At 33.9% G+C, this 13,141-nt stretch overlaps 1 protein-coding gene across 9 annotated transcripts in view; it reads left to right on the forward strand.

Annotated features, from left to right (window-relative positions):
* Positions 1–13,141, forward strand: part of FBXL2 (F-box and leucine rich repeat protein 2) — a 116,360-nt gene that overhangs the window by 17,840 nt on the left and 85,379 nt on the right. For 5 of the 9 annotated variants that reach the window (XR_001822970.2, XM_037736035.1, XM_017521711.2 and 2 more), the window contains exon 2: positions 2,224–2,285. Coding sequence is in view for 2 of the 9 variants with exons in the window: in XM_037736035.1 (XP_037591963.1) it covers positions 2,224–2,285 (62 nt within the window). In the remaining 7 variants the exon portion in view is untranslated. Of the gene's footprint in view, positions 1–2,223; positions 2,286–2,428; positions 2,523–13,141 lie in introns of those variants that run through there. The other 4 variants (XM_037736038.1, XM_037736034.1, XM_037736037.1 and 1 more) reach the window with 2 other exon arrangements.

The following is a 13,141-nucleotide window of genomic DNA, read 5'->3' on the forward strand; positions in this document are numbered from 1 at the left end:
TCCTAGTCTGTGGGCAATAAAAATGCGGCGTCCACTCACCCTCTGCACTTTCACTGGGAGCTGCAATCCTGAGCTGTTCCTAAACGGCCATCTTGGATCCTCTCCCTAATCCGCGTTTTAAAAATTGAGATATTCATCATATGCTATACATTTTGCTCACTTAAAAGGTACAATTCAGTGGGATTTAGTATATTCACCAAGTTGTATGAACATTACAACTGTCTAATTCAAGAATTTTTTCATACCTTCAAAAGAAACCTCATATACATTAGCAGTCACTCTCCAGCACCAGGCAACTACTGGCCTGTTTTCTGTCTCCGTGGATTTGCCTTTTCTGGACAATTAATGTAAATGGAAACAAACAATATGTAGGCTTTTCGTAATGGTGAAAGAAACTGGAACTCTCATACCCTGCTGGTGGGAATGTAAAATGGTACAGCCACTTTGGAGAACAATTTGGCAGTTCCTCAGAGGTTAAAAAGAGTTATCATATGACTGAACAACTCAACTTGTAAGTCAATAAAGAGAAATGAAATATAGGTCTCTATAAAAACTTGTCCATAAATGTTCATAGTAGCATTATTCTTAACAGCCAAATAGTGGAAATAATTTAAAAATATCCTTTAGCTGAAGGGATAAAAAAATGTGGCATTCCAAGATGTGAAACACTAGTCATCAATAAAAAGGAATTAAGTACTGATACATGTTACAACAGGAATGGGCCTCTGCCTTCCAGGTTCAGGCTGTTCTCCTATCTCACGCTCCTGAGTAGCTGAGACTACAGGCATGTGCCACCACAGCAAACTAATTTTTGCACTTTTGGTAGAGATGGGGTTTCATCATGTTGGCCAGGCTGGTCTCGAACTCCCAACCTCAAGCTATCCGCTTGCCTCTGCCTCCCCAAGTGCTTGGATTATAGGGGTGAGCTGCTACGCCCAGCCAGGTCTTTTGCTTTGATGAAGTCCAGTTTATCAATTTGTTTTGATGCTTGTGCTTTCAGTGTCATAGCCAAGAAACCATTGCATAATCCAAAGCCACCGAGATTTATGCTGATGTTTTCTTCCAAGGGTTATAATTTTATCTCTTATATTTATTTAAGTCTCTGAGCCATTTTGAATTAATTTTTTATATGAAGTGAGATGGGGGCCAAATTCATTGTTTTGCTTGTATATATCCAGTTGTTCTGGTACCATTTTTTGAAAAGACTATTCTTTCTCCATTTAAATTAATGCTCATAAATTTAAGAGTTTATTTATGGATTCTGTTTATTTTAGCCAATTTAATAATTTTATTTTTGATTATCTGTTCTGTTCCATTGATCTATATGTCTACCCTATGCCAGTAAACACATTGTTTTAATTACTGAAGTTTTGTAGCAAATTTTGAAATCAGGAAGTTTGAGTCCTTCAACTTTTGTTTCTCTTTTTCAAGATTATTTTATTCTGGGTCCTCTGCATTTTCATATGAATTTTTTGATCAGTCTTTCAATTTCTGTAAAAAAGGCAGCTGGAATTTTGAGAAAGATTGCATTAAATCTATGAATTACTTTAGGAAGTGCTGCCAACATAACACTAATAAGTCTTTCAATTCTTGAACATGAAAGTCTTTTTATTTAAGTCTTCTTTAATTTTTCTCAACAATGTATTGTATAAGTTTCATAAGGAAGTCTTATTCTTCCTTTGTTAAGTTTATTCCTAAGTATTTTTTCATTTTGATGCTGTTGTAAATAGGATTGTTTTCTGAAATATATTTTCAGGATGTTCATTGCTACCTTGTGGAAATTCAGTTTATTTTTGTATAACTATACTGTACATTTGTATGTTGTTTCCTTTAGCTTGCTGAACTCCTTAATTAGTTCTAATTGATTTTTGTGCACTTTTAGAATTTTCTGTATGCAAGATCATGTCATCTGCAAATAGAGGTTGTTTTACTTGTTCCTTTCCAATCTGGACATCTTTTTATCTTTTGTCTAATTGCTTTGGCTAGAACCTTCAATACAACATAGTATCAAATGGCTACGTATTGCTATTTTTATGAAACAGTGATAGGGTATAAAATGTTTTCTATTACTAATATTAGAAAGTGGTGGCATCATGAAATTAGTAACACCCTATTTCTAGGACAGTGATTGGGGCTGTTCTGATCTAATAGTATAAAAACAAATAACATTTTTCCACATTGGTTGAAAACATTTTCACAATTTACTTTTTTTTTTCTTTCCAGGTTTTCTCAAACAATGATGAAGGCCTTATTAACAAAAAGTTACCCAAAGAACTTCTCTTAAGGTAAGTGTAGATAAATTCTGGATGAAGAGTTTAGATTTGATTTAGTCATCAAGTTCCGAGACTGTCTTCTTTCTCACTGTGAGTCCACAGCAGAGAAAAACAGACAGAATTAGCCTAACTGACTTTTTGTTTTTGTTTTATAGAATGCTGTTCAGCTTGTTGTTAAATTTTACTTGGTCTAATCCAGAATGTACTAAGTATGTACATAGCATTGGTCTGGATTCTTTTTGTAATGTGGTAAGTATTGTAATAATCTTCAGTAGGTGCCATTGTTTTGGTTTCCATAGATAATCATGATGAAGTCAGTAATTTGAGGAGAGATTATTGCAAGGTTGTGAGCTCCTGAAGTCATAAAGTTTTTGATGTTTTCTGGCAGAAGTGTTTAAAAATAAATGCAAAAGATAAGCACAGTTATGATATATTCTTAGCACTTAAAATGCTGTCAACCCCAAGTATTGATATGTTTTTATTCATTTTATGAGAAGTATAAGTGACAATACTATAAAATAGGCTTTTTGTCTTTTATTTCTGGCTTCACTGAATATGCAGTAAATGTTATTTTGGTGGTGGTTTTAACCAAGTAAAGCTATCAAACCAACATTTGTTAGCCTGGAGGCACTTCAGTTTTCTTTAGTATTATGCAATCATCAAAAGAAATCTTATTTTAAGGCCAGGAGTGGTAGCTCATGTCTGTAATCCCAGCACTTTGGGAGGTTGAGGTGGGTCTCGAATTCCTTGAGGCCAGGAATTCAAGACTAGCCTGGCCAATATGGCGAAACCCCATCTCTACTAAAAATACAAAACAATTAGCCAGGCATGGTGCACACCTGTAATCCCAGCTACTCGGGAGGCTGAGGCACAAGAATTGGGAGGCTGAGGCAGGAGAATCATATGCAGTTAGGAGGCGGAAGTTGCAGTGAGCCTTGACTGTGCCACTGCATTCTAGCCAGGGTGACAGAGTGAGACTGTCTAAAAAAACAATTTTTTAAAATTTTTGTTTTAGATGTTGTTATATTTTAATTCTTTACAAGGAATTAATAAGCGTATGTATGGTAATCCTTGAGAGTCATCTCCCTAACTCTGTTTCTCTTATCACTGATACTCCACCAAACAACAGCAACAAAAACCCAGCTTTTGTGATCAAATGACTGTAGGAAACGCTGGGTTAATAAAACCTACAGGACTTCACAGGGCTTTAATAGATTAATGTGTATGGTAATGATACACATTGGGTAATTGTGGCATTTCAAACTTACTGACCATGGGATCCTTTTAATATTCCATAGAAAATTTTGGGGGAAATGTTGATGTGCAATAAGAGATTGACCAGATGAGTCCATTCCCTGGCTCTACTAAATCTCATTTTAACATTTGGGGAATGAGTATGAGTTTTGTTTAAATATTGGGAATAATTATTTTCATCTCTTCCCAAGTTCACCACAGAGCCACTTTGTAGATGCCTCAGATTCCTCACCTTTGCTGTCATCAGGTTACTAGACATTTTTCCTTGAGTTAGAAATGGGGTAAGGACTTAGCTTCTTTGTGGTAGTGATCACATTTCAGGTACTTCAGAGGGTGTTTCATTAGTCATCGGTTGTTGTTTGACACTATTGTCATGAGCTTCTCAGTGGATAAAAAAATAAAACTGAGGCAGGATTGTATAAAAAAATCGATTATGTTTTATTCCAATAAAACATATTTTTTTTGGATAAGAGGGAATGTTCTTTGGCATTTTTGACGAGTTTAAACTTTCTTGCTGACAAGAAAGAAATGTATGTTTACCTTGTAAACCCAAAAGGCTTTGCACAAGCACAGTAAGTTGTTAGAAGCAATACAACTGTGTCAGGATAGGCAAGTTGGCACTATACAACTGCATAGATGCCATCCACGTAGACCACAGTGTAGATGGTGTCCCCTACAATTATGCAGTGCTTCCAGGCTTCGTCTGAACATTTCTCTAGAACAGCCATCAAGCTGTAATCTAAATGTGGTATTCTTATCCTGGGGAATCATAAGCAGCTTCAAGCAGGCCCATGTTGATCACTAAACACTAGGGTGTGATTAAACTCCACCCTTCTCATGCATACTGCTGCTGTGACTCAAGGCTACTAACTGAATGGTTTTTCCTCTGGTAGGGTTAGCTTTTATACTGTACTCAGCCATGAACAGTTTCTGTCTGTTGATACCAAAAAAAATAAATAAAAAGGAATTATATCACTTTCTATAATAGTGTGATTTCTAAACTGCATCTTGGAAACTTCAGTTCTTTTAAAGATCCATGATGGACTCAGCTGTTAGGAATTCTGGAGGTCATCTTCACTACTTACAGCTTTTGAATCATGCCATAAGGCTCATACATAGATCATTTTTCAGAAAGAATTGCCATTTGAGAGCAAATGTTAAGTCTCTTCATAGACTTACTTTCCCATTTGTGTTCTCATTTCGGAGTCTGTAAGGGGCATTTAATGTATTGCCCCTACAGGTCTTCTCCAACTCATGAGTCTCAAAATTAACCCTAGCCAACTATGTATTTTAATTTCAGAATTTTTTACTGGCTTTTAAATCATTTCTGTCATTTTACTTTCAGACTTTCCATTCTCTGTGTTGCTTTCCCTTTTCCTAGCTACCCTTTCTAAGAAAAAAATTTGAAAAAGGGTTTGAACCAGGTTACCTAAGCATCCATCTTCATCATTAGTTAATTCCTCAACACTGGGTGTAATGAACCCCCCCCCCCGCCCCCGCCATGAAGCTTAAATCTTGCTTATTTTCTGCTCTGTTAAATTATGTCTTCATTGTCTATCCTTGGCTTATATTTTTAATTCATATTGTAGACTTCTTTGTGACAGCGCAGTCTCTTGCTCCTAATCTTGTTGAATTCCTGTTCACCTTCAGTCTTACTTCCTCAATACGTGTGAATTCTTTGACTTTGCGATAGACTTATTTTCTTTCAGTCTAGATCATTTTCTCTCCTGCAACTTTTGAGTGCTTCTGTTACTGCCATCTTTTATTCTCAACTAGCTCCGATCATATCAACTGAAATTTCAGCTTCCTCTTTGGAGCCATTAACAAGCGTAATCTGGAATAATATGCTGCTTTTCATCTCTCTGCTATCACTTTGAATACACTTAGAAAAATCTATGTTTTCTTTTCATCTGATCATTTTATTGACAGTTTTAAGAAAATATGTTAATTCACAGATTGCTTCTCTACAACCCATTTTTAGTTTGTTACTGAACAAGTTTTTACAATTTTGCTTTTTTAAATCCAGCTTTTGCTCATAAATTAAGGCGAATGAAGTTTTTTTCTACCCTTTGCTCTCACATAGCCCAACAAATAGCTTTTCAATATTGTTCTTCCTGGAGAGTCAGTTACATAATTTTTGTAATAATGGAAGTACTTAATTCATTGCAACCATTATCTGTTAGTGAGTTGGATTATCCTTGCATATATTTTTCCACATTGTTATTGTCCATATTACTGTTGGAATCAGACTTTCTGGGTTCATACTTCAACTCTTCTCATTTATTAGTTGTGTGACCTTGGTTACTTAACTCTCTGGGCCTTAATTTCCCCATCTGTAAAATGGGAATAATAATAGTTCTTACCTTATGGGGTTGTTGTTCTTAGAGTACCTGGCATGTAAGTGTTAAATAAATGTTAGCTCTTATTGTTATTAATGTCGATTTTTGGATACCTGAATAATAACTGCTATTCGACAATGAGTCCGCTTTAATGCAAACAACTGTTGAATCTAGCTCTCAGTATGGATCTTAATACATGCTACTGCTAAAAATATCTCAGCAAAGTACCTGGTTATTCAGTAACTCTGTGAAGGCCCAATACTTCATTTCATTAAACTGGACTAATTCAGTCTCAATAGAAATTGCATACTGCTGTCATATTAAACTGACAATTACTATTGCTTAAGCAGATGTGTGGTTTTGTGACAGCTGATTTACAACTGCAGTTACCTCGCATTATAAAAAAAGATAGTCTCTTGGAAGGAACTATTCTTTTTTGGAGAAAGAAAAAAAAGTATTCTATGAATTAAATATTGGCCTAAAACTCAGATGATAACTTTTAATAGCAATTTGACTTTAAGTTTTAATTTCTGTTGTGGTTGCTTTCAGATGCTAGTAATGAAGAACAAGCAGATGTAAACTCTTTCACAGGAGATAGTGATACCTGCAGTAAACAGGTTCAAACATTCTAAGAAGACAAAGCTCCAGTTAGTCATAAATAATAATGAAAAAAATTGCTAGGCATATTGAAAAAATTAAATTACCATTATTCATGTAATTTTCTTTTCTTTTTAAATTTGTGTGGATACATGATAAAATTAAATACAGTGTTTATTGGCTTGATAAAGGAAGATTTCGTTGTCCCAAATGAGGGCATTGAGCCTAATAATTCTGGGCAATATGAAATCAAAGATACAATTTCATATAATATGACCGTTTTAGTAGTTGAGTTTGCTAGGAAAAATTATAAAATGACTAGCATATACATTTTCAAATTTTCCTTTTCTCAAATTTGTAAGCCAATCCCATGAGTGAAAATCATTGTGGTTTTTGTTGGAGTCATTAAGATATAGCCCAGTGCTTATCATAGGGCCTAGGCAAGCAGTGCAGTAAAGGGCTCATTCCTGCTGTGGGTGTCATTGAGTGGGGTTCTCGCCTGCTGGTTGGTTCCAGCACTCCATGGACTTTTTAAAGGACTGCTGCCTCTATTTCCTGCTGTCTGTGATGCCTACTGCCTTATATACATTCCAGGGCATCCTAACAGGTAAGATGCTCTTTGAGGGGTACATGCTGCACATTCGAATTTAAGCATCTCTGCAGATTTCTTCCTTTTTGCCAAAGAGGTTTTTTTAGGTTGGTTTGTTTGCTCTCGTGGTTGTTTTCTGACTTGCGTGTGGCAGTGTGGGACTGAATAAGTGTGTAAGTTGAAATCAGATGCAGAAGGTTAAAGGCCCTCTTTTTCATTACCTCCCTATACTGTTATGTACTATTTTGGGGTTGGAACCGAAGTCCAAATTGGCAGAAGCAACTTTTCTTTAGTCTAGGTTGGGGTTATGCTTGTATATGAAAACCCTGAGGATGACTTTGGATTTTATATCTATATATTGATGCCATGAAACATCAATAAAGCTCTTCTGATAAGAACGATAGAAACTAGATACATTTTGCCCAGAGCCTCATCCCTAGCAAATTATGTTAGACATCTATTCATTTAAAAACTGTGAATTCAGTACACAGAAAAGATTGGTAAATTTGACTCTATGAATAGTGAAGTATGGAAAATTATAGCATACTAAAGATAAATAGTACAGTGGTGGATGAAATAATTAGATACACATTATAAGCAAAGGCATTATTCTTAAATATGCAAAGAAAAAACTCAAAATTATTAAGAATAAGGTAGATTGATTTTCTTAGAAATACAGTTTGAAGAGCCACAAACAAAAGAAGAAATACAGATGGCCAATAAATGTATAAAAAGATGCTCAACAAGGCCCATATTAAAGTACAAATCAAAATAACAATGAGATATTACCCAAAAGTTTGATATTACTAGATTTTGACAAGGAGGTAGGAGATACTTTTGGTGGAAATATAAACTGTAGCAGCCATTGTGTAGGGCCACTGGAAAAAATTTTTTTAATGCTAAATATATGTATTCACAAATTCCATTTCTAGGAATTTACTAACATATATTTGCAAAAGCACATTGAGGCATATATGCAGGATGGTTACTGCGGCATTTTTAAAACTTGAGTTATGCAGAATTGGATTACTCATAATTCTTGGTTAATGATACATTTTATCATTGATCCATGCATTGCCCTTTTTTATTCATTTTGTGATATAAGGAATGTACGCAAATGCTGCCCCTCCTTGTTCCCCACCATCAAGGTAGTAACAACTTTGTATTTATGATTTCTTCTTAAAAATTTTTTACCTTAAATATATTTTGACTAAACAATATGTTTACTTTTGCTTGTTTATTCACTTTGTTAAAAAAAGTATGTGTATGGTATATTCTTAGAAATGTTTTTCACTCAAAATTATGTTATGAAAGGTGATTCTTGTTTCTCTGGTTGGCTGTTGCTCATTCATTTTTACTTTTGTATAATATTCTGTGTGAATGTACCAAAATTTTATTTTTTTCCCCCTTTACTAAGTACTTTGATTGTTTCCAGTGTTTGTCAATAAGAGCAGTGCTGCTGTGGACATCCTTACATATGTCTCCTGGTGAACAAGTACACAATTTTCTCTGAAAGTAGAATATATGAGGGTTATAGGCTCTACAAATATTTAACTCTATAAAGAAATAATCATTTTCCAAAACGGTATTGCCAGTTTTTATTCATACAAAGAGTGGATAAGAAATTCAGTGCCTAACTGAATCTCTTTCTAACACTTAGAGTTGGTCACATCTTAGTTTTTGCCAAAGGACTGTAGAATGGCATCTTACCGTGCTTTTGTTTTGAATTTCCCTGGATTCTAGTAATGTTGAGCATCTGTTCATATGTGTATTAGTCACATGTGCTTCCTCTTCAGTGAAACACATGTTTTTGTTTTTCGCCTATTGGGTTATCAGCTTACTGATTTGTAGTTCTTCGTATTCTCAGCAAAGTCTTTGTACTGATATTAACGTTTGGCTGGCAAGTACTTTCTCCTATCTTCTAACTTTTTTTTTTTTTCCCCACATTCTAAGGCCTCTCTTAATGAATAAATGCCTTGTGTGAAGTCAAATGTATCAATATTTTCTTTTATGCTTAGTGTTTTTTGTGCTTTCTTAAGGAACTTCCTCCTTACCCTGAAGACAGAGATATTCACATATGTTTTCTTCTGAAAGCTTAAAAATTTTGTTTTTGATATTTCAGTTTTTAATCACTCTGGTACATATTTTTATATGTAAGATAGGAATCCATTTTTGTTTTCTTTTGCATATGGATTATCAAATTTTCCAGGTTGATTTGCTGAATGATCCTTCCATTTCTACAGAGAAATGCCCTTATCACCTCTGTCATATATGCATAGGTCTATTTCTAGTATTCCGTCTTTTCTGTGTTTCAGTACCACATATTTGGTAAGGCATCTGTATTTTTGAGCGACCAGGGGCCACAAATTTATTTCTCATACTGTCTTTATTTGATTTTTGAATTAATGCCTTAAATAATTGAGTTGAGCAATATTCACATGTTTTTCTGTTCTCTGGAAGTGTCTATTTGTCTTGGTTTAATTGTTCCTTGAAAGTCTGTTAGAACTATAAAATTATGTGAGGCTAGAATTTTCTTTGTGGGAAATTAATTACTACTTTAATTTGTTAGATATGAATAGCATTTTTCAAGCTTTTTTTCTGTTTTTTCTTGAGTCACTTTTACTAGTTTTATTTTTCTAGGAATGTGTCTACTTTGAGTTTTAAATTTTGTCTTGGTAGCTGTTTTTTTATTTTCTTTGTGAACTCTGCTGCGTCTGTTGTAATGTACCTACTTTCTTCCTTAATATCATTAGTTTATGCCCAAGTGTTCCCTTCTTTCTTGGTTAGTCTCACTAGAAGTTTACCTATTTCATTAGTCTTTTCAAAAAACTAGATTTTGGCTTTATTCTTTTCTATTTTTTTCTTCAATTCTATTTTAACAGCTTCCATTTATAGCTCCGTAAAAAATGTTTTCTTTGAGTTTTATTGTTTTCTTTAGCTACCTTCATAAGTTGGACATTTAATTGCTTATTATTTTTTGAGCCTTAGACACTTAAAGCTCTACTTTTGTTGCATTCTACAAATTTTGAACTGTAGTGTTTTTCTTATTCAGTTTCAAATATTTATCACGTACCATTTTTGCTTCTTCTACCCATCCATTATTTTTAAAAAAAAATTGTTTTTTTCTTTTTGTTTTTATTATTATTATTTTTATCTCCAATGGAACCTTGAAGCAAAAAAAAACTTTATTGTAAAATACGATATATAGTCAGAAAACCACACAAAAACCAATATATGAGACAAATATCCTTGTAGACACCACCTAAGTCAAATAAATAAACTTTGCCAGTCATGAAAGAAGCACCTCTGTGCCCATTGAAATCACAACTGCTTTTTTCCTCTTTGGAAGGAACCACTATCTTGACTTATAGCTATCACCATGTTTCATTTCCTTGTAGATTGATCACCGATATTTGCATCCTTGGACATTAAAGTTTAGTCTTGCCCATTTAAAAAAATTGTAAATCTTTTGAGTCTTAATTAATCTTCAGGTCCTTTCTCTGTATCTTTCTATACATTTTGTCTGTTGCGGAACTTGGATTATTTGGCTCATAGAAGTTCCCACAGTCTGGATGCTTATTGTGTCCTTGTGGTGCAATTTCACGTTTCCTCCATCATTTGTATTTCTTGGAAGATTGACAGTTGGATCCAGAGACTTTATCAGATTGATTCTACCCCTTTGGCTTCTGTGGTGCTGTATTTGTTCATCAGGAGTCATACAATGTCTGGTTTTATCTTTTTTGAGATGGTAGTGTCAACGCTTATTGTCTACATCATTACTGGGGCTGCAAAGTGGTGATACTCTCATTCTTTTCATTCTTTTTATTCCCACTTATTGGAATACGTTTATAAAGAGGCACTTCAGTTCTATTTGAGTGCCCAGTGTTATGTTATATTTTATATAGGAAAGGCATGGAAAATGCTTGGTTCTGTCCTTTTATTTACCAGTTTTAGAAATAATGAGATTATTAGAAATAATGAGAAACTATGTAAATATTTTGTTTCTCATAAAGTTATGATGAGAAGCATAAAGGCATGATGAGAAACAAAATATTTACATAGTTTCAAATAGTCTTTCCACACGAGAAATATTAATTACAAAAGGAAAAATGTAACTATGATAGGCCAGTCTGGCAGACACCATCTTAAGCAAATGATCAAAGTTAGCATCACCAGTAACAGTACAGATAGACGTCATACGCCTCCTCATGCAATGTACTAAGAGCACAATATCGTATCTGTGGCATTCCTGACAAAAATGTATATAACCCGAATCTAATCATGAGGAAGCATTAGATATACACACAAGGACATTCTACAAAGTAATTGGCCTATTTGCTTTTAAAAATGTTGAAGTTATGACAGATAAACACGCTGAGAAAATGTTCCAGGTTAATGGGTACTGAAGAGAAGCCATGACAGCCAAATGCAGTATATGATCCTGAATTGGATCCTGGGTCACATTTTTTTTCTTTTGCATTAAGGACTATTAATGGGACAGTTGGCAGATTTTTAATAAGATCTGTAGATTAGATAATAGTAGTATATCACTATTAATTTCCTTATTTTGATAATTATACTGCATTTTAAAAAGAATATTTTTGTTTGGGGAAACATTTGAGAATTTTAAGGGTAAATGGGCATCATGTCTACAACCTATTCTCAAATATTTCAGAGAAAATTATATATATATATATATATATATATATATATATATAATATGTAGAGAAAATGATAATGCAAATGCAGTGTAAATTACCTTTGGCAAATTTGAGTGAAGAATATGCAAAAATTCTTTGTCATACTTTTGCAACTTTACTGTAAGTCAGAAATTATTTAAAAATAAAAATTGGTTTATCCTCTGAAGGTGACCACATAGATTTTTTTAAATTATAAATTTGTGAATTTAAACATATTTGTGAATTTAAACATATTTGGTAATTTTCAGTCCACTGAAATTACCTTTACTGAAAATCAAATTGTCCTGTCTTTTTAGCTCCTGAATTCTTTTACATGATCTTAATAGGGCTTATTTTTAGTTTTTTGTTGTTGTTTTTGTTTTTGTTTGTTTGTTGAGGCAGGGTTTTACTGTTACCCAGGCTGGCCTTGAACTCCTCAGCTCAGTGTTCCTGCCATTGCCTCCTAAGTAGTTGGAACTACAGGCACTGCTCCTGGCTTCCTGTAGCTTTTGCTAGTTTCCTTCCTATCTAAGATAAGACATACCAGGCTCATCTCATATAGTTCCTACCCCAGACCTGGAATTAGACCATTTCTTTAGAAGTATTGGTTTCTTTCTATGGGAAAGGATATTTCAAGACTATAGTCTGGTTGCTAGAGATATTCATGATTATTGGGCTGGTTATTATTTCTAGGTATTTTCAGCACACTGAATTTATGTCATGTATAAGAAACTCATAATTTCATACTTAAATTACTTATTCAAATTTAGGACTATAGGTATTACTTAATGTCATCAATTTTATATCTCTGTCTTCTTTCATCCACACTGATAGTCTTGGTTCTGGCACATGAGATTATAGAATTAGAATATCCTGTAATTACTCATTTGCTTTATTCTACATTACACACACAACAGCCTCAGAATAGTAATAATACAGTTGTCACCAACATGAGTCCTGAAAACAGTTAATAATTTTTCTTCTTATTTCTCTCAGCCTCCATTTTTTTGAGGTCTTTTTTCTTTCTTGATGCTGGTGTTTAATGCTATAATATTTCCTCTCAGAACTGCTTTTGCTGCATCCTTTAAGTTTTGGTATGCTGTGTGTCCATTTTCATTTACTGAAAGATATTTTTATATTTTTCTCAATTTTTTCTTTGACCCATTGGTTGTACAGAAGCATGTTGTTTAATTTTAGAAATTTTCCTTTTTATTGGTTTCTAGTTGTGATTAGAAAACATATTTGATGTGATTTCAAACTGCTTAAATTAGTCAAGACTTATTTCATGGACTAACATATGATCTATCCTGGAGAATGTTCTGTGTGTGCCTGAGAAGAATGTGTATCCTGCTGCTGTTGAGTGAAATGTTCAAAATATGTCTGTCAGATTCTTTTGTACAATATTTGTAC

The sequence above is a fragment of the Cebus imitator genome, unplaced genomic scaffold (assembly GCF_001604975.1).
Source record: "Cebus imitator isolate Cc_AM_T3 unplaced genomic scaffold, Cebus_imitator-1.0 Scaffold21, whole genome shotgun sequence".
In the NCBI taxonomy this organism is placed as follows: Eukaryota; Metazoa; Chordata; class Mammalia; order Primates; family Cebidae; genus Cebus; species Cebus imitator.